Source organism: Podarcis pityusensis (assembly GCF_964106645.2).
Source record: "Podarcis pityusensis genome assembly, chromosome: 11".
NCBI lineage: Eukaryota > Metazoa > Chordata > Lepidosauria > Squamata > Lacertidae > Podarcis > Podarcis pityusensis.
The window spans coordinates 16,109,884-16,137,470 of record NC_138036.1 but is presented as its reverse complement, the minus strand read 5'-3'; the positions used below and the strand labels follow the sequence as shown (position 1 = coordinate 16,137,470).

Genomic DNA, 27,587 nt, shown 5'->3' with positions numbered 1-27,587 from the left:
ACAGCCAATTCCTGTTTCGCCTCAGGTGGCGAAGCAGGCTGCCTTTAAGCAATATGCTTGGAAACATACAGTGGTACCTCGGGTTACAGACGCTTCAGGTTACAGATGCTTCAAGTTACAGGCTCTGCTAACCCAGAAATAGTACCTCAGGTTAAGAACTTTGCTTCAGGATGAGAACAGATATCGTGCTCTGGCAGCGTGGTGGCAGCGGGAGGCCCCATTAGCTAAAGTGGTGCTTCAGGTTAAGAACAGTTTCAGGTTAAGAACGGACCTCCAGGACGACTTAAGTTCTTAACCTGAGGTACCACTGTATTCCCTTCTGCATGAACTGAAAATGATCTTGATCAGTATCAGTATAGGCTGTTGATCCCCATCCCCTTTTCATCTTCTCCAGTGTCTGGATTCTGGAACAATTTGACCTCATGTCACCATCTTTTTATTTTATTTTTTTATTTTACTGAGTACATATAAAAATGCCCCACGTCTGACGTGTGAACCTAGCAAAGCAATGTTTTTGGCTTATGAGCCAAAGAAGATTTTATCCCCCAAATCCTGGTAGAGCATGCCTCCAACCTCACCACTAACACTCATCCCTCCCCCCCACCCATCCCCGTAAATGAGTGTGTTCATTGGCATGCATGCCTGTTTATTTAGGTGCGTGACAGGCTTCCGTTGTTATTTGGACGAAAACGTCTCATTCTACCCATTCCAAGTGCTATTTGCATGCTGTTTTGTAGACATCTCCTAGACATCTCGGGCACCAGAGGGATTAATAACATTCATCCAAATGTTTTCCCGGAGGTTGGTGTGTTAGAGAGAAGTATTTGTATTATGTGACTTGAGACAAAGATGAGTTGACGAGCTGAATTCAAAATGTGGAGGGAGTTAGTGTTCACTGCAAGTAAAAGGGGCTAGCTACACTGTCCTGCAATATTTAAGATTCGTACAGTTCACCTTCTCCCCATCCCGTAAGAACCTCCAACCTATTCCTCTTCCTGGAGGCAGGCTAGCTTTGGAAAGAATACAGTGCAGTGCAATTCAGGCACATGCTTCAGATCCTGAAAATCAGAAACACCCACAACAACTGCTTGCATAGAATTAGTAACATTGGCCAGGAATTATTAAACTGAAATCTGTCCCCTTAAAGTTGAAGCTTTAATCCGTTTTACAGGCCATTGCTGGTACTTCAGTTGTGGAATGATCTCTGCAGGCGGACTGCCTGGCTTCATCCTCTTCTGCTTTCAGCCATATGGGAACAACTTGCTTCTTCTGAAAGGCTTCAGTACACTAATATCTGTAGACTCTGCTATCAGCCACTGAGAGGTCAAGGAGACTGAAAAGGGTAGCATCCCCCTGTCTCTTGCCTGATAAATCTACCGTAATTAACCAAGGGTCATTCCACTTCCAAACATGGGAACGAAGCCAGATTAAAATAAATCTAGACAATTCTTTTTCTTCCAGGCACACCTGCAGTTAGACCACCAGCACCCTCTTAAGCATCTTGCCCCAAAAGGGAATATTTGTGACTGGGTGGTAGTTATTTAACTCTTCTGGCTCCAGAGGGGTCCTCTTAAGAAGAGGGTGTACCACTGTCTTTTTAAGGGCCAAGACAAATAGGCATTAACCATTCCCTGGGCTGGCCAGTCAATCCCCCTTGGATGGACGATGAGTGGAAAAACAGGTGGTTGCCCAAACTCCTGCAAGCAACTTGTCCACATCCTCAAACTGTAATAACTGAAACTGAACCCAAGCAACCAGACTAGACAGTGCTCTGGAGATATATGAGGATTTAATATAACTGTGATATCTAATTCTATGCAAGTCCAACCACTTTATCCTCAAAGTGCTTCATAAAAGCATCACAGCAGGCTTCTAATGACTCAAAGCTGCCCACTGGTCTGGTGCAATAAGCTTATTTACTAGTTGGAACATCTCTGCTGGATGGTTGCTTGAGGATGCAATGGCATCAGAACCTTCCCTCTAGGTAGCTGAAAAGCACAAATTAAGAGAACAAGTCTTACCCAGGAAATAAGAATGTCACTGCTACTACCACCAAGATTCCCTAAAACTGACATTGCACCTGACTCATTTTGGAGTTATTAATGGCTGCCAAGAGCAGAACTCTGTTGTTGTTGTTGTTGCTGCTGCTTCTGCTGTAAAACCAAATTGAAGGTTACAAATAAAAACCAGAAGAAGCCACCGCCGCTGCTAAAGCTAAGGGCCCCCAAAGTGCAGCATATACCCTTTTTTTAAAAAGTGAACACACACCATTTGGAAGCCCTGAATTCTCTCCCCCAATGATCACTTGAACTTCAAGCTTTGGCAATCCTCACCCCAGGGCTAATATTACCGGATTAGGTTCAGTCTGTTTAGCTGAACATAGGTCATTTGAAATTGATGGGACATGTTAGTCATGACTTCACTTAATTTCGAAAGGGAACTACGTGCAACTCACTTAGTCTGGATGCTGCCGACTGAATCCAAACGCTGCAAACTGGCAGTGAAAACGGCTGGAACTCTGCAGTGGAGGAATGAAGCGTTCTGCCATGAAGTACTACTACTGAGAAATGTAGCAAGACACAGCCCTGCCAACATCTACAAACCCAGAGAAGACGATTCCACAAGCAGACAGAATAATGGGCCAGAACAAGTGGATTTGGAACAGTTCACAGCAATCCTGTCTTTAGCTGTGCCTCAGCAATCGTCTCCCAGGTCGCATTGTCTGCGGTAGCCAGAATTCAGCTTTCCATCTGTTTGGCCCCTTTTTATCCTGTAGTAATAAACATGTTACATATCCTTGGCTCCCTGGCAAATCTGCTTTTGACAAAAGGCCACAAAAACCGAAACAACCAAGGAATTGGGGCCGGCTTGTCCGGACGAGGGGTCAGGGGAAGAAGTCCACGGTACTAAAAACGTATAGTAATGGCATTTTTGGCAGAGTCTTTTCTTCTCTGTGAGCCACGTTCTGCTCAGATGCAGGCAGCCGGCATTGCTGTTCAGGGCTGAGCTGCACCTGGAGAATCCCCCAGGCGATTGCATCCCTGTTAGGGGACACTGGAAATCGCTCTGCACTTAGGAACAGCCACAACAAAGAGAAGGCTGCAGATGCAGGTGCAGAATGAGAGATGACAAGGCAGTCTGCTGCAAACATATCACCTTGCAAACAATGCCTGCTGGGAAGGCAGATGCCCCTTCCCCTTTATCTTTTTTCACTAAATGTTAGCTCCACATGGAAGATAGAGCAAGATTGTTTTCTCCTGTTCCAGAGGGTAGGACCCAAACCAATGGCTTCAAGCTACAAGGGACAAGATTCCATCTAAACATCAGGAAGAACTTTCTGACATTAAGAGCTGTTTGACAGTGGAATGGAGTCCCTTGGGAGGTGGTGGACTCTCCTTCCTTCGAGGTTTTTAAGCAGAGGTTGGATGGTCACCTGTCATAGATGCTTAAATTGAGATTCCTGCATTGCAGGGAGTTGAACTTGGTGACCCTTGTGGTTACTTCCACTCTATGCTTCTATGATTCCACCTTCCTAAGTCAACTTAAGTCTTAGAGGAGGCATTTCCCAGGAAGGAAGGAAAAAACGAAGCATCCTCCAATACACTGAGTCAAGCAAAAATTAAAATGTTAAGAGGGACAGAAGGTCTGCAAACAAGTAACTTTGTCTATTTTCCTTTTTTTTGCAATTATTTTATCTGGCTTTTCAAGCAATGATTGCTTCCCAAAGTGGATCACACCAATGCAGCGTGGCTTGCAAATTCAAAAGATGTGGAGTTGGGGAGGCAAAAGGCAGAAGATCTTTGATGCCAAAATGAGGTTGTGTGCTGCAGCTGGGCCTATATATGCAATTGGAGCCAAGCTGCTCTTCTCAAGGTTAAAGTAACTTATTCCCCTCCCCCAACTACAGCTAAACAGCTTTCCTTTCAGCTGTTGCATCCAGAAATTATCACTCCGAGGAAGGAACCCCTTGGCCTTTCCTCAGGCACTAAGGAGGAGGAGGGGGGTGACACGGAAACTGCTAGTAATCAGGGAGGAAGAAGAGGAGGAGGAGGAGGAAGGGTGCCAGCCAGAAAAGTGGGATACCTCCACCACAAAGAGGGTGCGAGCTACAGAGTCACTCCGCAATAGAGGCAATGTAATGCACCAATCCTGCTAATGTGAACTTTAAATAAATCTCTTGTTTAAATAGCCATAGGTTGTTTGCCCCTCAGTTCTCACTGTGTCAGCAACTGGCTGGACACTGAGGAGGGGTGGCTGGATTCTGATGAGTGGGGCTGGAGACTGGCTTAGGAAACTGGGGGAATCTGTAACAGCTGGGAGACATGATTCAGAGGCAAGAGAAGCTGCAGGATTGGAAAGTGAAGAACAGGTGCAAGAGGAAGGAGAGATATGTCAGGCTGGGATAGAGTCAAGGGCTTGCACACCTCCTCCTCCTGCCCCCACCTCTCCTGCTCCACAGTCTCCCAGGACCAGAAGAGGACTGAAGCGGGAGGAGCAGAAGCAGGTTGCATGTAGGCATAGTCTTCACCTGCTTGCATGCAGTTCAGGTGGGAAATATACATAAGCCAAGGTTGGGGGTGGGGCCTCTGTGTTGCATGGAACTGCCTGATTGGGTGCATACCCAGGAGCAGGACTGATGGACATGCCTTTTCCTGTCTTGTAAGTGTACCTTTGGAAATAACAAGTTAATTCCTCATTCTTTTCCTGACAGCGCCATGACACCCTGCTGGAGACCAACTCTCTTTCCTTGTGGGCTTTTCACACAAGGCCACAGTGGGAAACAAGAGGCTAGATGCCAAAATGTGGGTGTTTTGGATTCGGCTGAAACAGGAAATGATTCAGGATTTCAAATTTTAAAAACACTATAAAGCAGGAATAGGGTACCTGTGGCAACCCAGACATTCTTAGGCTCCCATCAACCCCAGTCAGCATGGCCAGTGATCAAGGATGAAGGGAATTAAATACAACAAATATTATTTATTTGTTTAGCTGAAGCCGTTACAAAAGATAAAATATATAAAGCAGGATAAAATAGATTACACAGCTAAAATAATTATTTAGAACCAGATATTTTGTCAGACAAAATTTAACTTATCATCCCCACAGACTGTTCTCCTTAAAATTGTTGCTGTAAAGCTCACGTTTTCAGAGGTTAAGGGGGACCTGTCCCCTGATGGGAGTTGTAATCCAGCACCATCTGGCAGGACCGTGCACTCCCCACATCTGCACTCCAGTAAGATCTGCTGCCCCATCTTTCTTATCATCACCTTTTGCTTTATTGATTCCCCCATGCAGCCCCCGCATGCCTCTCCTTCAACACCCATTTGGTAGGTTAGAAAGACTTTGTGAGGGCAGCTTTCCCCCTCCCCTCTGTTCAGTCAGGAGATTTGTTCCATATTCTGCCGGCTTATAGGTCTTGTCTCTGCTGTCTCGTTCTGAGTGGGAGACTCCAGATTTGAAGGCTAATCTTCAGATATCCCACTGCGAAAAGCATAAGTCAACATAGCCATTGGCATAGATGAAAACCCCCTTTGACCTTGGGTAAAAATAGGAATCAAGAGACAGGCAGACAGCGTCAACCAGGCGCGCAACTTGCCGAGATGCTCCAAAAGGTGCATGATTTATTGGATCACAAACAACACTGGGGTCTGCTGAGACTTCATAGTTAAGCCATCCAAGTGAGAAATTCATTCACTAATGACACGAGAAACCTTTCACAAATGCTTTCCCAGCCCTCGGAAGACCCCAGGACCCAGTCAGGAATTCTTCGTGGAGATTATATATAATTACATGCTGATGCGATTGAGGAAACGAGTTCACATGATTCATGTTCCTGGGTCAAAAAGGAAAAAAAAGCTGGCAGATAATCCTACAGCCCAGATCCAATGCGGATTTTATCTGATTTTACTTAAACAATGCTCAGTAATTACAGTCATTTTCAAGGCATTCAGCATAGCACCTGCGGCTGCCAGAAGATGAACAAACAACGGTTTTGGCCACCAGAGTGAAAGCCTAAAAACAAAAAACCCATCCTTTGGAAGAAAAAAAAGTGGTGGCTGGAAAATAATCAAGTGACCGCGCAGGGGGATTTCATTTTCAAAATATCAAAATAGCCCCGTGTGCTGAGTTTGTGGATTATTTTGTTTTTAAACAGAATTCATGGTATTAACAACAGGAGGTCGAGGGCTGGAAGGCTCACCCCTTGATGACAGAGAAAGCAGCTCAGATAGCATCAGCTTTCACAGTCTGGAAACCTTAAAATAAAAATACGGTAATTACATTTCTCAACAGAGCAATCATTGCAGGGGCAACAAGCTCTTGCAATGGGATGTCAGCAGGGTTTGCTAGCAAAACAGCTGCTTGGGATTATTCCCCTCTATATGCAAGGAAAACATGTTTCAACATTTAGGATGTTAACATGCCTCAGGCCGTCCTTGGAAGCAATTCAGTTACATTCAGCACACACCATAGTAAATTATCCAAACTTTGTGTTGGGGTACGTTATGGGGGATATCATCAAAGCAGGGCCCATTGATCATTGGTTCTGCTCTGGTATCGCCATCTGAAAGCAAAACAAGCAGCAGGTGATGGCAAATATATTTTTCATATAGCTGTTTTGGATCCACTCTTGTGTGTGAAAGACCTTTCTTTCCCTGAGACTCTGGGGAAGCTGCAACCAGTCAGAGCAGAGAATACTGTGCTAACTGGATGGATGACTTGTCTGACATGGTATAAAATAGCCTCCTGTAAGACAACTACCGTATTTTTTGCTCTATAAGACTCACTTTTTCCCTCCTAAAAAGTAAGGGGAAATGTGTGTGCGTCTTATGGAGCAAATGCAGGCTGCGCAGCTATCCCAGAAGCCAGAACAGCAAGAGGGATCACTGCTTTCACTGTGCAGTGATCCCTCTTGCTGTTCTGGCGTCTGGGATCCAGAATATTTTTTCCCCTTGTTTTCTTCCTCCAAAAACTAGGTGCGTCTTGTGGTCTGGTGTGTCTTATAGAGCGAAAAATACGGTATTCTGCCAAGAAGAATAGCCTATAGCACCTTTACTGCTGAAGAGGCTGTCGGAAGCAACTTTGCATGATTTGCAATTCTGCCCCTGCCAACTTACACTCAGCACTTGCTCCTGGTAAGCTGTTGTTTCGCAGCTTTATGCTGGGTAAGAATCGATCACTCCGTCTCACATCTGCAGTGCAGATGTTGTGGAATTAACCACTGGCTGCATCTCTGAATAATTCCCTGCTCTGGCCTCACCTCCTTCCAATCAACGCCCAGTCACTCCTGATGCAGGGACCCAGCAAGTTTGCCCACCGTTGCAGGAGGTTTTCCATTGCATTTCTGCATGAGTAAGTGCTCTGAGCCTTTCTTTCCAACCAGGATGAATGCTTACTTTAGTGACTCATGCACAAACATGGGGACTGGGCTCCTCTGAGGGCAGGTAATTTTTATTCTTACACATTCTAGCTGTTGCACATACCAGATTTAATTCCCAAAGAAGTATAATCTAGCAAACGCTTGATAAACACAAGGAGGGGCTGAATGACACCCCACACACATATTGAAAGAATGTGGGTCGCAATGCCTTCGATCGGGGCCCTTCCTCATCAGCAGCTGCTCTATGTGCATGTAACAGTGTGCCTCAACTGTTCAGAGATTCTGAACATCCACATTTGCTTTGCAGATTTAACATGTGTTGGTGGACAACGGGAATTCCAGCAGCAGCAATAACAAAGGTTTATTTTATTTGATTTTATCCATTGCATGCTTTTTGAAATTCTTACATACACCACTTAGAAATTCCAGTGATTAAGAGGTCTGCTAGAAATATTCAGCAGACTTTGCAAGACTGAATTTGGTCCATTCTAGATTTACTGGCTCATGCTGTAACAAGGGACTCAGCTATACAACTGAAACATTTTAAATTGGTTGTAAAGTGCAATATACAAATGTGACACTAGATGACGAAAGTGAGCTATGCAAAATTAAATGAATTTTTCAAAACTTTTTTTTAAAAAGCATTTTCACCACGCTTTTTATATGTGTGTAGATTCCACCCAGGTGTACTGTTGATGACCAGCAACTGAAACAGCTTTAAAACATTTCATAGCAGATAAGGCTACTGGTCACAATGGTTATATGCTACCTCTGGGGTCAGAGGCAGCACGTGTCCCTCAATGTCAGCTGCTGGGAAACAACATCTAGGGAGGGTTTTGCTCCCATCTGCCCTGGCTTGTGGCCGAGACATTTGGTTGGCTGCTGTGAGAAGCAGGATGCTTAAATAGGTTTCTGGTGTGTTGTTGCAGGATAGCTCGTCTTATATTCCTGTATGCATTAAGGCTGGTGTGTTGATTTTAAGCAGAAGTTACAACTAATCAGGTTCAGGAAACATGTCATTGGAAACTTTGACCATGATAATATTCAGCCATATCCAAATCAAAGTGGGGGAACTTGTTGTACTTTCCCATCACTAACAGTCTCAGTATTCTTACTCTGTGCCCTTCAGCAAAGCTATGCACTTTAATATTAGCGCAATCCATTCCATATGTTTAACCTTATGACCCTCTAATCTCCACCTAAGCTGCAAGGAAAGAAAGCTTAATCATTATATATAATTTCAAAACATTCCTGACTACACTCAGAACATTGCCTTAGGAACATAATTAAGGGAACAAGAATAATTCTCCATTGTAGAGGCTATGGTGGAGAGGCTCAATCATTTCTGGCAGAATTGATTCTTTTCAACAGAGGTGATGTAAGTTCTGAGCTGAATAGACATGGGGCAGTAGCCAATTCCACCGGCACAAGGATTTCTGCTTGTGCAATGGAACTTCTTTTCTCTCTCCTTGCACAAACCCCCTGCACCCCCCTCCCCAAAATCTGCTCCTAAAGGTTGGGAAAAACCAAGAACATGTTTTTTTTGGGGGGAAGGAGAAGTTCTGTTGTGCAGCCAAAAGTCCTTGCACATTGCTGCATATTAATATTATTATCATTTATTCAATTTATATTGAATAACATTTGGCATTTTGTTCAGGATCATCTCCAGATCACGTTTTACTAAGCACCTAAACTAGCAAAGCATCCAAACAATGCCATCATTCTCATTACACAATGAACTCAAGAGGCCAGGAGCCATGTGAAAGGATTCTCTTTGCATGCCCTGTCTCTTCCAGGAGGCAGAATGAGTATGTCATGCCCAAATCCTGGAGCCAGCATGCCTAACATAAAAAGATGGTGAGCCCTGATATATTTTCCTGTCCCCTTCCTCTCCAAGCATCATCATGTCTCCCACTAGACCAGAACTGAAATAGTGCCAAATTTTAGGTAATTCCCCTTACAAAACTGTGCTTCTGCATCACTACAAAGTTCTTTTAAAAAGGTGGGGGGACAAGGGCCAGGAAATTAAGGAAGGGCTTTCACTAAGGAACGTGGAGCTTAGTTGTGTTCCACAACTACTGCTACATTAAGAATTAGTGTGAAGAGCAAGTCTACCATCTAGTGGCCAGCCTGGTTGTTTACATCCCTCTAAAGCAGCCCACCTTGTTTGAGAAGTGATGAACATAGGACAAGTAACCAAGAAAGAACAAAAAAACCCACAGAAATGTCACACAGATAAGTCACCTGGAGTCCTCAGTTCAGAGTTTATTCCAATGCAGCATGTGTCACTGTTGTCACTGTAGGGATATGACAGAAGCTGTAGCCAATGAAACTTACTAAAGTTGCAAATGGAATGCAGGGAAGCACAGCTCCAGAACTTTTTTCAGAACAGGAGCAATGGCGCCATTAGCTTGGGGCAGCAGGATCACTGATATGGCTCCTCTGGCAAGCAAATGGAGCAGTCATGAGGCTTTCAAGTTTCTTTGCCAGATTAGCAGAGTCACCAAATGAGGAAAATAATTAGGCTAAACATATTATTTCCTTTTCTTTTTCCAAAATGTCATGTCCCAGACCACAGATCTATGAAATTTACCAATTTATAGAGCTAAAGTCCAGGTAGGACCAGTGCTTTTTTCTAGACAAAGAGGTGCCGGTACTCACCATGAGGTTGTTACAGTAAGTGCCACACTTTTAAAAAAAAGAGAGAGAGAGAGAGGTGCCGGTGCTGTGTACCTTTGACTACCCCCTGAAAAAAAAGCCCTTGGTAAGACTATAAAGTCTGCCAATTTCATAGATCTATGGACCAAAGCATTGCATTACACTCAGATGTCTAGCTTAGCTCCTATTCAAAAGTGTCTGGGCCCTGAGTGGAGGGAAGTTAGTGGCAATGTTGCCACCACCAAAGCAGCAACAGAGAAAGCATGTGTTGGCAGCCACCAGCAGAGATAGGCCCTGTCCTGGGTTTTGGGGAAAAGGCTGGCGCATGATAAGCACCATGCTAAGGGTCTCCCAAAGTCTGGCACCAGTTGTGCTCGCTGTGGAAGCTGCCATGATGAGCTCCAGCTGTTGGCATATACGAAACTGAAAATCAAAGTTCTGTATTGAAAATCTTAATCTTTATAAATTACACAAACAAAATACATTCTCACAAGTGTCACACAATTGACAGCCCAACTGTGTGTGTAAAGGCTTGCAAGTGAGCTGCACTGAATTTAATGTGTTTGGTGGCAATCATAGGACTGCTGCCTTAGTGCAGCCTCTGCTATGTATGTCGAAAGATAACGTGCTACATGCGGAATGAAATTCTGCCCATGAAACCTTGGATCAATTTTGTCAGTTTGGCCCCGTTGTCAAAGACTTCAGGAATTTCCCACTGTAAAGCCTCCTTTCAAACCCTTAATAGAAACATTTAAATATGCACATAATGTGAGCTTTGTGACTGAGTGATGTGATAAAATTGCAGGGCTAAAAGGTAAAGGTACCCCTGCCCGTACGGGCCAGTCGTGACCGACTCTAGGGTTGCGCGCTCATCTCGCTTAAGAGGCCGTGAGCCGGCGCCGTCCGAAGACACTTCCGGGTCACGTGGCCAGCGTGACGAAGCTGCAACTGGCGAGCCAGCACCAGCGCAGCACACGGAAACGCCGTTAACTTCCCGCTATAAAGCGGTACCTATTTATCTACTTGCACTTAGGGGTGCTTTCGAACTGCTAGGTGGGCAGGAGCTGGGACCGAACGACAGGAGCTCACCCCGCCGCGGGGATTCGAACTGCCGACCTTACGATCAGCAAGTCCTAGGCACTGAGGTTTTACCCACAGCGCCACCCGCGTCCTAGGTAAAGGTAAAGGTAAAGGTACCCCTGCCCGTACGGGCCAGTCGTGACCGACTCTAAAAAAAATGATGCCATCCAGTTGTGTTTGTGGAAGACCTTACCACTATCTTGTTCCCAAGTGTGGCACTTTATTCTCTCCTAAAGGAGTGAGATGAGCGCTGCAACTGGACCTAATGGTCAGGGGTACCTTTATCTTTAAAGGAGCGATCTATTACAGAAAATGAATGCATTAAAAGAAAAAAAATTGGGAAAGGTTGGCTATATTAGGACAGGTTAGCTCTTTCTGTTGAACTCAGCTATTAAGATCCAAGCCTGCCCCTACTATAATAGGCATATATTGATTGTTTCTTGGTCATGCTAGGGCAGGCACCCCCAAACTTGGCCCTCCAGATGTTTTGAGACTACAATTCCCATCATCCCTGACCACTGGTCCTGTTAGCTAGGGATAATGGGAGTTAATAGTCCCAAAACATCTGGAGGGCCAAGTTTGGGGATGCCTGCCCTAGGACATGACAGAATGCCAGGAACTGTTTTTTCTGTATAGAACAGTATTCAGCTCATCAAGAGTTGGGAACCTATGGACTTATGGAGTGTAGACACGGAACCAAAGAAACTGGCAGACCAAAAAGCAAAGCTTTGCAGGGTCCAGGTGAGGTAGTCTTTGAATATGGTCAGAAAGCAATCTTTTCAGCCGAAAGATTATTACATAACACTCTAATTCTGGACACATTAGCAGTTGTATACTATATATATATGAAACAAAATTGCTATAATCCACTTGCTATTCTTCTTTCAAGGCAATAGGGGGCAGAGAATCAGTGCACCAGCAACATGTGGTCAGTTTTCATGTTAGAAAGGAGTGAGGGATCCTCTTCCTTCTCAGTGGACAAAAAGGCAGTTAAAGCATTAAGAATCCTAATACAGTGGTACCTCGGGTTACATACGCTTCAGGTTACATACGCTTCAGGTTACAGACTCCGCTAACCCAAAAATAGTGCTTCAGGTTAATAACTTTGCTTCAGGATGAGAACAGAAATCGTGCTCCAGCGGCGCGGCAGCCTCAGGAGGCCCCATTAGCTAAAGTGGTACCTCAGGTTAAGAACAGTTTCAGGTTAAGTATGGACCTCTGGAACGAATTAAGTTCTTAACCCGAGATACCACTGTACACCAGCCACAGAGTGTTTGAAATTAGCCAGGCGCCAAGTGAAGATGTGTGGGTGCCAGGAGAGCGCCTGACATCTCCACTGTCTGGAGGTGCATGCCTGGAGATCACTGCAACTTGACTGTTTCCACACACTAATACCACATCCTGTAGAATTCTATCGGCTATATTTTATCTGCACAATCAGAATGAATTTCAGGAACCAAAATGCTTTTTCTGGGCAGCCTGAGGAGAGGCAGTAAACAATGTTATAGTTAATGGTTGTAGCTTGTCTTCGCTTACCCCACCCCACTGCCTTGCTCAGTTGTGAAGTCGTCTTACATTATGAATGGTCTGTGTCGCCATTAAGAAAAAGGGGCAGGAATAGGCCAATAATAATAATAATAATAATTTATTTGTACCCCGCCCATCTGGCTGGGTTTCCCCAGCCACTCTGGGCGGCTTCCATAGAAACCAAAAAACACTAAAATATCACACATTAAAAACTTCCCTGAACAGGGCTGCCTTCAGATGTCTTCTGAATGTCAGGTAGTTGTTTATCGCTTTGACATCTGATGAGAGGGCGTTCCACAGGGCCACTACCGAGAAGGCCCTCTGCCTGGTTCCCTGTAGCTTTGCTTCTCGCAATGAGGGAACCGCCAGAAGGCCCTCGGCGCTGGATCTCAGCGTCCGGGCAGAACGATGGGGGTGGAGACGCTCCTTCAGGTATACTGGGCCGAGGCCGTTTAGAGCTTTAAAGGTCAACACCAGCACTTTGAATTGTGCTTGGAAACGTACTGGGAGCCAATGTAGGTCTTTCAAGACCGGCGTTATATGGTCTCAGCGGCCGCTCCCAGTCACCAGTCTGGCTGCCGCATTCTGGATTAGTTGTAGTTTCCGAGTCACCTTCAAAGGTAGCCCCACGTAGAGCGCATTGCAGTAGTCCAAGCGGGAGATAACTAGAGCATGCACCACTCTGGCGAGACAGTCCGCGGGCAGGTAGAGTCTCAGCCTGTGTACCAGGTGGAGTTGGTAGACAGCTGCCCTGGATACAGAATTGACCTGCGCCTCCATGGACAGCTGTGAGTCCAAAATGACTCCCGGGCTGCGCACCTGCTCCTTCAGGGGCACAGTTACCCTATTCAGGACCAGGGAGTCCTCCACACCAGCCCGCCCCGTCCCCCAAAAACAGTACTTCTGTCTTGTCAGGATTCAACTTCAATCCATTAGCCGCCATCCATCCTCCAACTGCCTCCAGGCACTCACACAGGACCTTCGCCAATATACATGTGGACTGCCCCTGAATAAAATGTCTTATCTTTTTTAAGTTCTTAAAGCTCTTAAGCTAGCTCATGAACTAGCCAGGTGTTTAACTGATAATTAGGTAAAAGGGTAAAGGTAAAGGACCCCTGGACATTTTTTTAAAAGTCTTGTCAAAGGTGACTATTGGGTGTGCTACTCATCTTGCTTCAGGCCAAGGGAGCTGGCGTTTGTCCACCGACAGCTTTCCGGGTCATGTGGCCAGCATGACTAAACCGCTTCTGGTGCAATGGAACACCGTGATGGAAACCAGAGCACACGTAAACACCGTTTACCTTCCTGCTGCAGCGGTACCTCTTTCTCTACTTGCACTGGCGTGTTTTTGAACTGCTAGGTTGGCAGGAGCTGGGACAGAGCAATGGGAGCTCACTCCATCGTGGGGATTCAAACCACCAACCATCTGATCGGCAAGCCCAAGAGACTTAGTGGTTTAGAGCACAGTGCCACCCATGTCCTTACTGATAATTGCCTGATATTTTTTTCAAATGATGGACTGACTGTGATTAATTAAGGCTTTGGAACCGTTTTGCCCCCAAATGACTACTAGACATTCCGTTTTGGTAACTGAAGCCTTGGTTTCAGGAGCCATTGGGCACCTAGCTTTTATATCTTGGGTTTTAACACTGCAGCCACATACCAATGGCACAGAAGAAAATATAGCATTTTTGTGTTAATACAGAATCACAGAATTGTAGAGTTGGAAGGGACCCTGAGGGTCATCTAGTTCAACCCCCTGCAATGCAGAAATCTTCACTGAAGCATCCATGATAAATAGCCATCTAGCCACTGCTTAAACTACTCCTCTCCACAGGGAGAGCATGGAAAAACAAACTTGCATTGCCTTACGTTAAAATAAATACAAAATGACAGTTTTACCATAGCCAAAAAAGATAGGGGACACCACTGTTACAGAGAAACTGAAGAACAAGCGTGAATAACCAGACCACTGCAAAAGAAAACTGATTTCTGGAAACATGGCCCGAATTCCTAAAGTACACTAGAAGCACAGGAATTGATTATATCTTCAAAGCAACACAGTAGATTAAATTGACTGGGAAAGTAAACTAAAAAAAAGTTTAAGCCTACAGTGGGTTACTTTTGTTTCTTGTTATTAAAGCAAACAAGGAATCTCCCTTATGTTAGAGTATTTCAGTCAAGAAGGCCACCGACAACTGTAACTTACTCAGAGTATTAATTGAATGTGTTTTATTTTACACCATGATGTGAGAACATAACACCTGTTTAATAAAAGTATACACATTTGTAACTTCACCCAGAATACACTTTTAATGCACATTAAAAAAAGCGCTCATCTTACAAATTGTTTTGCAATCCAAATATACAATAGCTTGGAAAACAAATAGTTTAGAAAATGAATGCCAATGTAAAAAGACTACTTAAACCTATAACAGTAGAGTTTCTGCATGGCTCATCTTTACAGTTTTCTTACTGCTTCATCAATATCAGTAATCTGTTCCTTCAACTGGCTCCACTGTTCTGGATTTAGAGAGATACCTAAAGTAAACCAAAACAAATCCTTGGAGGTTATTATAGATTCACACTTATGCTATAAACACACTTACACAACTGCAGAATTCACAATGCAGAGATGCTTCAAGAGAACCTCAACTTTTGTATTAAAAAATGCTGATTTGAGGACAAGAAACTTGAAAGGTAGGATCTCAGAAGAGTTGGGGGGTCAAGGGCAATCAGCGCCTCTATGATCCAAGTCAAAATTTATGCAGTACGAAGTAGATAATCCCTCTTCAGGAATTCTACCAAGCCAAGTATTTACACAAGACCAGAGAAACAAGTTACCTGGAAGTCACTCTTGACATGGCTCACTTGTAACATTATACACAGCAGAGCTTGTTGTAGTTAAGACTTCAAACACTCATCAAAATGTTACTTGCAGTTTCCCAGCCCAGTTTAAAAGTGCCTAGATATTAACAGCCACAGAATATTAAAGCAGATACATACCTAAGCCTCAAAGGCCTTAAAAGCTGGAGGGGTTCTGACATGCTGATTCAGCACACAAGTACTGTACCATCCAAACAACAGACTGAAAGATTAGTAGGACCAGCACTGACAGCACAATCCAAACAAACGGCTAGTTATTCAAGGAACTTTGTCTCCTTTTGACCTACTTGTTTCCTGCTCTTTGAATGGAAACCACACAGAGTGCAAACAGTATGACCAGGAAGGGCATACAGGACAGATGTGCAAGTCAGCCTGCCCATTTATTTGCATTCTATGATCAGAATCATTTATTTCTTTTTGTATTTCAGTAGGCATGGCTAGAGCACAGATCAGCTGAAAGTCTTGCACAGACAGTTTAAGGATCTACAAGACTGCATGATGTTCTTTCCTTTCTCACCTGCTCAGGGCTGGCATCACCTAGGATTTCTGTCAACAGGATCAAAACAAAACAAAACTGAACGCAGCTCAAAATTCACTTTGAGAACTTTTGAGTTATATGCAATGCCAAACATCAATGCATGGGGATGGAAGGGAATGTGTGCAAAATGAGAGGCAGGTGGTGATCTTAAGTTAGATCCCTAAGCCAATAACCTAACAAACCTGAATGGGCACCAGAACTGCTGGGGCCAGAGAAACAGAAACCTCCAAATAGGTCTACGTCCAACCTGTCTGTATCTACTTTGAGGGTAGGCAAACCAAGAGCCCGGAAACAAAGGAATGTTTGGTTGTGTTCAGATTGGCCACTTCTCACAAACTAGTTAAATATAGTGTGACTGAATGTGAAAAAGGACAGAATCTGTATGCCTTTAGTAGCTGTGTAGAACAGGGAATTTTGGTAGATGTGTCTTGCTATGTCATGTCTGGTATATCTAAGTAATATTGATGATGTGGAAGAATGGACTGTACTCCCAATCCTTTATTATTCTGTTGGGAGCCGCCCAGAGTGGCTGGGGAAACCCAGCCATATGGGCATGGTATAAATAATATATTATTATTAATTATTATTACTACTACTACTATTAATACACCTAGTTACCCTGACTTAGATGTTTAGGTATGGGGCCCAAGAACCCATTATAGTGCATAACGTATTATCAAAAACTGTAGTCACCATGCAGACAACATAAGAATTACCTTTTCTGCCAGGTTTCATTTCACCTTCTTGATCCATCCAGTATTCTCTAATATCAATTAGGACTTTACCTTTAAAATCACGAACACTGACATATCTCATTTTACCAATCTGTCAACAAATTAGAGAACTAAATCATTATTTCACCAAACACATGATACAGCTCTTCAAGCACTATTAAGATCTTGTGTATGATACAAATAGAGTTTATTTTAGAGATTATGGGATCAAGTGTTTCTTCTCAGTGAAATCTCTTACAACTAACAAGCAACGACAGCTCGAAGAGACAGGAGAAGCCAAATCTTTCTGCAGAAGTTATTGCTAAACCAAACTGATTTATTTCCTTTTTCTCAAAAGCGTGCTTTTTTAATAGAAATATTGTCAAGGAATATAAAAAAACTCAATCACCTTCAGCCCTTTACTAATGAGGACGAAATCATCATCCTAGCCTTGGGCTTTCAGAAATATGAATCCACATTCAAATTGAAAAATAGGGTAGATACGCACAAGTTCAGTAAATTTTGATCTTCAAACATATGCATATATGAGATTATGATTAGCATCTGGAAGTAACCTTAAATGAAAGGCAACCAAGCTGATTTCTATTTCACCAAGAACAGCAAGGTATGAAAAAAGGAAAAACATATACATTACATTATCAGAATATGCTATTGTAAACCAAGTACAGTCGTACCTCTTTTTGCGTCCAGGATCTGTTCCGGAGCCCCGGACACTTGACGAAAGGGATGCTCGACAGAGCGTCGCTCTGCGCATGCGCGAAGTGCAATTTAGCACTTCTGCATGTGTGGCAAACCCGGAAGTAACCCGTTCCGGTACTTCTGGGTTTGCTGTGGATGTTTGATGAAATGGACCCTAAACGGGGCGGACTCAAAATGAGGTACAACTGTACAGTGAAAATGCGCTAGGCTCCAACCAGAGGCCTATATTTAGCTTAGGACACCAAACCCATATGCAAGCAGTTTCAAGATTAGTGTTCAGGTTGCACCATCAAGAGAAAAAAACATTCTGAAAGCAGGAAACTGCAGCCTGCAGAATGCTAGTTAGAAAAATTGATAGCAGCTGATACTCTCAGAAGCCTAGCTCAAAAAGAAGTACAGTGAACCACATTTAAAAAAATATGGTGGATAATGATGCAACAGTTTTGGTCAAGGATATTACACCAAGTGCACCGAGATGCAAAAGCACCTTCCTATAATTCTAAAATTACTAAACTGTCTGAAGACCCCAAAAAATGCCACACATATTTGCAGGGTTGAATAGCTTCTGTATCTGTTGTATTTCAAAGGATTACCAAAATATCTACCACTGAAGATGTCAAGAACATCTTGGGTGTGCCTTGGCTATCAATAGTATAATCTTAATATATTTTGCAATGCGAGGAGTAACATCTGAAATGTTTTTAAATGTTGACTCCTACGTGCTTAAGAGTTTCAACATACACAACTGTAAGTTCCACTAGCTCAGGCCTCCTCACTTATTATAATCTTCCCTTTTCTGCATGCAGCAACATCCCAATCTCATGCAAATGACCCATGACCACTGAACAGGACTTTGAAACACACAGTTCCTGCCCATAGGCAAAATTTCCTACACCTAGCCCACTACCTCCACTTCTCTAACCCGCCCATCTCTGCTCCTTATTTGCCATCTTCACCAGCACCTCCAGACACTTCAATTACTTTCCACTCTCAGAGTAAACATGTAGAACCAATGGGGAAAAAACTCCATGCAAAATGCTATTATAACAGTAATTTGCTTAAGTCATCCAACAAGTTCCTAGTTGTACTGTAATTTGAAGCAAAAAGTTCCTAGCTCATGCTCTTAACCAGAACACTGCTTACCAATTAGCTGTCCAAAGTAGTACAAGAATGGCTAATTACAAAATCAAGTTTTCTAAACTGCATACCTTTAATTAAGAACACTCTTCAACCCTTCACGCTTGCTGCATAAGCAACTATCGGATCACACTGCAGATAGTAGTGTTAAACATAACATAGACCATCTGGGATCCAGTAATCTTCATTTATTTGGCAGCAAATCAGATGTACCATTCAAGTACAATTTTTCAACATTTCCTTTCGGATTAAAGTTCAATATAGTTTTTCTTTGTGTGAGCATTGCACAGGCATGGACTAGTTCCTCAGTGAAGCAGAATTTAATGTGCTTTCTCCTCATGTCATTCATAGACAAGCTAAGATGACTTGACATATCTGTGCCAGTCAAATTAAAATTGCTCCCATCTTTCAGTCCAGTAGCTCCCAGCAAGCAGGGCCACCAAACCCCAGACAGGAAAATACTGTTACTTGGGGAAGTTCAGCTTCCTTCCTGACCCTACCCACTACTGACTGATCCTAAACAAAATCAATTTTACTTCTCCAGCTCTCCCACTTCACGCCACTCCCTTTGTGTTACTGACACTGACTAGTAGTGGGGAAACTGTTTCTGCGAAAACATAAACCTTCTGAGTCCGTATAGCTTTTCTTTGGATGAAGGTCAGTATACTAATAATATAATATAATATAATATAATATAATATAATATAATATAATATCATATCATATCATATCATATCATATCATATCATATCACATAATATAATATCACATAATATAATATCACATAATATAATATATAAATAGCAGTTTAGGAAAGCTACTACTAAATCTGTTTGCCTGTGCTTGTGTACTAGATGCTTGTAAATGGGTTTAGCTCACTGTCGTCTTAAGGATTCCAATCTTGCAAAGTTATGAAAACAGAACACAGGCTTTAGTTATTTTCCTGATGATGACAGGTCTTCCACTTTGTAAAATTCAAGTACAACCCACAGCACAAGAACTGGGGATCCCACTAACTACTCAAAGTAAGAGCCACCAGTTACCTGAAACATATTCTCATCTCTGTTGCTACTTTGCTTGGAGGAGGCGGCACCTTTGGAGCTTTCACCAGTCTTCTGTTTCTTCACAGGCTTTTCAGGCACTGCTTGTTTTTTCCTTTTCACCTTGACATTTAAAAATCAAAGTGAATTAAGAACCTACTGGAGAAGTAGTAGTTTCAAGTTTACACCAATATGTCTCTCCCCCCTCCCTCACAACAGTGTAGGAAGAGTGTTCAAATGTACTCAATATTTGATCAGAGAAGGCCCCAGAAAACCATTTAACAAAAAAGTACCCATGTTCACAGGGGAGACACAATACTTACATACAAAGAACAATTTTACTAAGTAAAAGCTACATTTTTCTCATTGTGGGAAACTAAACCTTTTTCTATCAAGGTTCGATGCAGGCCTTAAAAGGTAGAAGAAACCTTATTTGCATCACCGCATACTTAAAATATAACCACATTAAAGTTACATCTACAGAAGGCCAGATAAAATCAATGTGAAACTGCAGCAAACTCTCAGAACAGTCTTGAATGGGGTCAATTGGCTTTGCTTTGTATTGAGAAACTTCCTGAGTTTGTTTACTCCAGTATCTCACTCTAGATAACTTGGGCTTGAAACTGTAAATCCAGGAATTCCCTTAATGTTTGGCAAACTGTGTTGGTAAATAATAGGCACTTCCCTTCCATAGAAGTGTTCTTTGTACCAGCAGCTAGGATATCATCTTACAAATGAAAATGTAAACTCCCTTAAGATTAACTGGATCAAAGAGAGGCAAAAGAACATTGCAAAATAATGTATGCAACTTTCTACAACATAATGTATAAAAGACTGAGGGCTGGCAATACCAGACATAACAGCACTTGAAACCACAGCTCAAAAATGTTGCCCTTTCTGTCCCATCTTCTGTGAGAAAGGCGAAACCAAGATCCCAATTCATTTGTGCTCAAAAGCTCCCCAAACTATTTTGACCCCGCCCTGATCTATGTTGGCAATCCTGAACACCTCAAGTCCACAAAAAACGGGCCACTACCCAAAGAATATTAGTTACAGGTACATAGGGAATTGCTTAAAAAATATTTAGATGAAAAGCCAAATTCACCTAACTGCAAAATTCCGTGGCCTGGGACAGAACGAGGGGCTTTGAATGCATAGTCTGATGCACTTACATTCTACTAGTTCAACAAAAACACCTTTGTGAAATTCTCCAAGTACAGCCAAGTAGCTGAGAGAAGAATCAGGCCATGGGCGGGATGGAATCCTGCTCAGAGATGACATTTCAAGACCAAGCTAGATGTTGATCATTTGAACATTAAGGTTAACAGTTTGCTGTTCAGAACATTTATCTGCAAGCTAGAGGGATCCATTCTTTCCAAGATTTAGTGGTAAACACTTCTATACCAGTTATGCTTCTCCATTTCCCCTCATCGGCAAGTGGGTAAAGCACCACAACTTAGTAAATATGCGGATAGTAAAGTTCTTTAAAATGTGAAGTAACTATACGTCAACATTTTGAGAAACTGCAACTGGACTAGTACTTATGTTGTAAATAAAAATATGCCCTTTTCCCTTATGGGGTTTCTAAGAGCCCATATAGAGTCCTTACATAGGTTCCCTATTGGTAGGAGAAAATAACAGAGGCCAACCAGAGAATATTGAGAAGCAAAGCAGCTAGTAAGCTCGATCTTTATTGATCTGTTGCAACAGGGTGCTCTCCTCACTCGCAGGAAAGGAGGAGGACCCAGAAAAATGCTGTGCAAGGGCTTATAAAGACTTTTGAAATTCCCATCCTGTAGATCAAGACCACCCCCCAGAATCATCATACATACATCACAGGAGGGGTGTAACCTAAGACCACCCCTCAGATACATCACAGAAAAGGTGGTCTTAAAACAGAAATTTCAATATTGTTTTTCTCTTGTCCTTGTTTATTTCCTGTCTGGCAGGTTACTTGATTGGATTGCCTGAGGAGCCTGGCCAGTCTTTTGTAATGATAAGGCTCACACCCTTATTCAAACACAGATATACCCTTAAGACAGGATTTGTGAAGGAAAAGACAATGGGGAGGCTTTTCCATTTTGACCTTGCAGAGAAAACATTTGGTCAGTTTAGGAATCAAAATGGTTCCAGGTTGGTCTTCCTGTGCTGATCTATGTATGTGCGGTTATGAACATTACCATATATCTAAGACCATAAAATTCCTATCACACTTACCCCTCAAGTACAAAAAAAAATTCCCTGAGAGATTCATTCTTCCCCCACTTTACTGACTGTGCATGCTAAAAAAAAGCATTCAGCTACAAGAGAGCTATGCAATCTTCTACATGCCTAACTAGGTCCTAAATACCAGTATAAGTGGAACTTGAAAAATAAATGTGCCCGGAATTGTGGGTATACTTGAAATGAAAGGTCTTAAAGGGTCATTGCCTTAAAATAGGTTGATGTATTTAAAAAATACAAACAGAATAAAAAATAAAAAAGTTCTGATCAAGATATCCATTCTGATCCAAATATTCCATAACTTTAAAATGAAATAAAAAATCATGAGTAGCACAAGTATGCCCTCAAAAGACTGACTCAATTAAAGAGAAGTGCATTTTAATTATCTTTTTAAGAACAAGGAAAGTAGATTTGTAAAATCAGCTCCCCTGAAGATATATTTCTCTTATACCGTTATGACTTTTTTAGGCATATATGCAAGTCTTAGCCATTTATACACTTCTCTGTGTAAGTAGAAAGCATAAACTCTAAAATTAGTTTCTGGGTGGCTTGTGCCACTGTTTTATTCTTGCTCAATATTTTGAGCAAGAACACACACACACACATATACTGAGAGAGAGAGAGAGAGAGAGAGAGAGAGAGAGAGAGAGAATGAATCACCTTTTTGTCAACTTCACTGTCCGAATCACTGGCAGATGAGCTTGAAGACACAAGTTCTTTTGATTTCGGCATTCTAGGAAGGAAAGAAATGTTGTTGTTTTTTAAAAGAGCTTCATACACTAAGTGATTGTTAGAATTTCACACCCCCTCCCATCAAGCAATCTCCTCCATCACTGTCATTTCACACACAACTGCTCTGAAGTTCCACTGAAATTAAATGGGCTTCAAAGTAATATTTAAGAATTGGGATACGAGCCATATCTTGGCATTGGGCTTACCACTGGGGAAAAGTGGCAGTAGGGATATATATAGTAAATGACTATGGAGAGAAACACAAAATGCTTGGTTGTTAGGTAGCTTTGATTTTAAATAGGGTTAACTGATGTCCTCTCTGCTTATGAGACAGTGAATGAGACACATATAGGATGTTACTTTATCTTAAATCAATACTATTAACACATTGCAATCCTATCCAACTGTTGTTTGAAGAATATACTGTTATAGTCTGATAGATCTGAACTTATTCCTCTGTTAGAGCAAAGGCAGAGAGATGGATAGGACTTGCATGGAGGAACAGTAGGGATCAGGTTACTTTACACCTTCTGAAACAACGTAGCAAGTAAGACAGCAGTAAGTAAAAATGTATTTGTTTTAGAAGAGAGCAAACGCCTGTACAGTGGTACCTCAGGTTAAGTACTTAATTCGTTCCGGAGGTCTGTTCTTAACCTGAAACTGTTCTTAACCTGAAGCATCACTTTAGCTAATGGGGCCTCCTGCTGCCACCACGCCGCCGGAGCACGATTTCTGTTCTCATCCTGAAGCAAAGTTCTTAACGCAAGGTACTATTTCTCGGTTAGCGGAGTCTGTAACCTGAAGCGTATGTAACCCGAGGTACCACTGTATTTTCAAGGATTGTGAGGAAGCTGATCCACCTCACAGGTGGTAAGGTTTAATAGTAAATAATGCACTCAGGCAAAGCTGGGGTGTTATGTACAAATCCTAACAAGATGTGGCAGAGTACAGAATGTATCACACCTTTGAATAAATGCTTTTGCTTATGAGTGAAGCTGAAAAAATGTTCTACAAAATCTAAGTGATAATTTGCAAGTGGCATGACAGAACCGATGGATATGTTCTGTGAAATACCAATTTGTTATTCCAGTTTCAGAATGAAACAAGATGGCTGTGTTCTAACTCTACTGCTGGAGGCAAGATGCCTCTGAATATACACTGCAAGGAAATTCATCACAAGTGCATCAGGTGCTGCTTGCGGCTTTCCCACAGGCATCTGGTTGTCCACTGGGATAACAGGATACTGGGCTGGATGAGCCTTTGTTCTGATCCAGCAGACATAATCTTATGTTGCCCTACATATATATCAGGAATTCTTCCCACTTAACCCTTTAAAGAACTTCTGGCTCTCTCTCTCTCTAGGCAAGGCGTGGCTTCCGATTCCAGCTCCAAAAGATAACACATGGGAGAAAAAAACAAAGCAGTGAAATATGCAGCTTCATCAGAGATCATACAGCTTTTCTCCAGGCAAGTATATTTGCTTGACCACACCACACCAATGACATGTTTAACTTCTCAGAAAAATTAAACAAGCAGGCTTCAGGTGCTTCACTAAGGCAATTAAGGGGAAAGGCATTTATTATATTTATTATATCCAACCTTTCTTCCATCACAAATTTATTGTGGTATAAATTTGAGTGAAATATAAGAAACATGGGAAATGGCAGATGGATGGAATTATTATTATTATTATTATTATTATTATTATTGTCAGAGACCAGCTTGTAAGGAATAAAAAGTAGTAAAATAGCCAGAGCCCAGCAGTTTCAATGCAAATGGGAAAACCATATCAAGGCAATTAAAATGGATTAAAAAATAGGAAGAGACAAACACTAGAAATACAGATATGGAGGGCAGTATAAAGAAGACAGGTAGATCCCTGGATATTACAAGGGAGGAGTCCTGGGGGCGGGAAGATTAACAGGATAGGCATACTGAGAGAAGAGGGTGAAGACTGAAAAATGCAAGTAGTATTCTTGGGAGAGGGGAGATGCAGAGCATAGGGTTATGCTTAACTGATAGAAACCTACCCACCAATGTCTGGGATAGCACAGCCCTATCATTCAAAAATACCTCTGGTTTAGGAAGAAATCTGCCCACCTATGTTGCACCACTACAGGCTTTCACACTAGCTTACCCAACTGCAACTCCTCCCTGACTACTTCAATCCTCCTGGAGGAAATAGAAATCCCCGTATTTGTTGGCCTCCTCAATTTCTTTGCAGAAACATCTGAGGCCCACCCACATGACGACAGAATGTAAGTAACACGCCTGTGTTACATCCCGTCTTTCTGGATTCAGAGGCATGTGCTACAGCCATACTGTATCTGAGATTCTCTCACTGTATGAACTGTGAAGGTACAGTGAGAACTTTATGTGCTATTACCACTTAATTCACCAAGAACAAAGATTTTCAGAAGAGCAAAAGGGAAGGGAATTTGGGAGGAGAGAGGTGATGGCAAGATGAGCATACAGACCTGTGTGCATTTAAGTCTATAGAATAAAGAGGAGAGGGAACTAACAGATGATATAGTGCAGCTGCATGTGTAAATGTAGAAGGAAAATGAACTTGGAATAGGCTAAAATGTGACTAAGCCCATGGTTAAAGCAAGACATCAATACTGTATGTTGTGTGCCATCCCACACTCTATGTTCTGGTACTGCTTCAAATTGGGGGCAACAGACCAGGGGCAGGCTTGGCTCTGCCATTTACTTGCTGAGCTTCTTGCTGCCACCCAATGGTGCCTCAAGTCCTGTGCCACATGGGGCACCCAAGGGACAAAATGGCCACTCAAGAGGCGGATGATGGAACAGGAAGGTGAGGCTACAACACAGGAAAAAGCAGATGGCGGGTCACTTAAAATGCAGAGTGCGTGTCACTGTTGGGGCCAAGGTATCCTAGAAGGCGCCATGGTTTTGTTGGGGGGGGGGTCCCGTCATTTGAGTAAAAGGAGAGAGTGCAGCCCAAGGCCCCAGTAACACCCATGTGGAGGAAAAGCGGGAGGGGAGCAGGTTGCCAGAAAATCAGAGAACCGTTTGGTCACAAGGGACCCCAAGGGTTATCTAGTCCAACACCCTACAATGCAGGAACCGTTTTGCCCAGCGTGGGGCTCGAACCCACGGCCGTATCGTGCTCTGCCGACCGGGGACCCGTAACCAGCCAAGATGAAGATGGGGAGAGAGAGAAAGACAGACCAGACCACAGTATGGAAGACCAGAGACGGCGCCTTTAAGACAGCCGTGTAGATGAAGCCGGGGGGGGGGAGGGGAAGAACCTGGGCCAAGGCGGTGAGGTGGGAATCCCCCCAGGCCAAGTCGAGCTGGGGGGCGGTTCCCAGCCGCCATTTTCTCCCTCCCTCGGATGCTTTCTCTGCCCCCTCCCTTCCCCAACATGGCAGCCTCTGGGCTGCTGCGCCGCCTCCGCCTCCTCCCTCATGTTTCCCTCCACCCCTTTAGAATTAGGGAATGGGGAGTCCGAACACGACCCGCACCGATAGGGAGCAGTTATTTGTCCCATGGCTCCCTCGCTTCTCAGGGGCGAGCGTCGCCGCCGCCTCTCATTTCAGGGACTCGGGTCCCGAGGAGCCCAACATGGCGGCTCAAACCGCCGCGCCGCGCGCGCAGGCAACAGCGAGGGTCGAGAGTTCCATTCGAACGTGACCCCCCGCCCCCGCAGAAAGAGCCACGGGAAGAGGGCTGGGGAGCGCGCGCGAGGAGTAACGGAAAAAGCGGCACTCACGTTCCACTCAGAGCCCGCTGCTCTCACTGCCTTCCTCTCGGCTTGCCTTTTTTATCCCCGCCCCACGCCGCTGCAAAAGCGGAAGTGACGTGAGCTCCGGCGGCCCGCCCACTCCAAAAGACCGCGTGAGGGCGCACGCACACCGTGCGTGAAGTTAGCGCGCTGCGCGCGGCGAGGCGAGAGGAGTTTTAAGCGTGTGGGTGACTCGTGGGACGTAGAAATGCGTGCAGCATCAACCATCTTAAATTAAAAAAAATAAAAATCGAAGATTTCATTTATTAAATTCATTTTTCAAACCCTCAAAAAATATCACGATAAAACTGAGAAAAAAATCACAGCACTGATTTACAACATACAACGGTTAAAACACTGAAACTGGTTTAGGTCGCCTCAACTTTATAAGCTTCTGGCTAGGCTTGTCTAAAATGTTTCCGGCAAGCGTGGAAAGGAGTATAGCGCCGGCTTGCTCTTAATACAATAGACAGGGAATTCCAAAGTGCAATGTGCTGCCACACTGAAAGTTATTACAAATGTGGAATGGGTATTATGTGCCACTTGTATGTTCAAAGCATGTGGCTTGTATTCTATGAAAGTTTATCATCACCATCATTCTATATTTAAAGTAAGAACAGCTAAAAACATGGGAATGCAATCATTAAAAAACTAATTACCGGGTAAACATTGTTATAATTGCAACTTATATTTAAAAAAATCTATTAATATTTCCTGCTATAAAAAGTTGTTCGTCTTTTGGGGTGCTGCAAGACTCCCTTGTTTTTGCTGCAGAGCTGCCACTCTGGAATGGAATATGAATGCCCCTTCCTTGCCCAAGCCTCAGGTTGAGAGAACATGAATAAGTAGAGGAGCCTTCAGACTGTATTAGTCAGTGCTTTGTTTTCTAGAAAAAGAGATGCCGGTACTCTGTAAGTGCCACACTTTTTAACAAGAAAAAGAGATGCTGTACTGCATACCGTTGAGTAACCCCTGAAAAAAGCCCTGGTATTAGTGTTTCATTTTCTGCAACTTTTAAAATTAAGGTCTGTAGGAGTACCTGAGGAACAGCATACCTGAGGTGTTGACTCCTAGAGAATTGCAAAGCCAACAAAATACAGTTTGTAAAATGTTCAGAAGTTGGGAGAGGAATTGGGTCATTCATTGCCAGCAATGCCATAGAGAATATCCCCTAAGTGCCAGTATTGTCCATTTCCACCCTTGA

The 27,587-nt window shown here is 43.2% G+C and overlaps 1 protein-coding gene and 1 long non-coding RNA gene across 4 annotated transcripts in view; one reads left to right on the top strand and one right to left on the bottom strand.

Moving 5' to 3' along the window:
• The window catches only part of LOC308458789, a 53,519-nt gene extending 28,744 nt beyond the window's left edge, over positions 1-24,775 (top strand). For both annotated transcript variants that reach the window (XR_013977663.1, XR_013977664.1), the window contains 2 exons: positions 7,686-7,737; positions 23,096-24,775. This is a non-coding gene — a long non-coding RNA (uncharacterized lncRNA). The remainder of the gene's footprint in view (positions 1-7,685; positions 7,738-23,095) is intronic.
• SUB1 (SUB1 regulator of transcription) lies at positions 14,874-26,490 on the bottom strand. Of its 2 annotated transcripts, none has more exons than XM_080973704.1 (5): positions 26,372-26,490; positions 22,561-22,633; positions 19,681-19,800; positions 16,784-16,892; positions 14,874-15,184 (listed from the first exon to the last, which is right to left on the bottom strand). In XM_080973704.1, the coding sequence occupies exons 2-5, from the start codon at positions 22,630-22,632 to the stop codon at positions 15,105-15,107; spliced, it is 381 nt and encodes a 126-aa protein (XP_080829830.1). In that variant the 5' UTR covers position 22,633; positions 26,372-26,490; the 3' UTR covers positions 14,874-15,104. The 2 variants fall into 2 exon arrangements, with proteins under 2 accessions (XP_080829830.1, XP_080829829.1); XM_080973703.1 differs by lacking the exon at positions 26,372-26,490 and adding an exon at positions 26,124-26,282.
• Between the last annotated feature and the right edge of the window lie 1,097 nt (positions 26,491-27,587).

What these genes read in the sequence shown, in the direction of transcription:
- SUB1 (XM_080973703.1), bottom strand. Translation starts at nt 26,149, where the DNA reads ATGGGACAAATAACTGCTCCCTATCG. An exon ending in CAAATAACTGCTCCCTATCG is followed by an intron (nt 22,634 to 26,123) that starts GTGCGGGTCGTG and finishes TTTCCTTCCTAG; the next exon opens with AATGCCGAAATCAAAAGAAC. An exon ending in GAGATGAGAATATGTTTCAG is followed by an intron (nt 16,893 to 19,680) that starts GTAACTGGTGGC and finishes ATTTGTTGACAG; the next exon opens with ATTGGTAAAATGAGATATGT.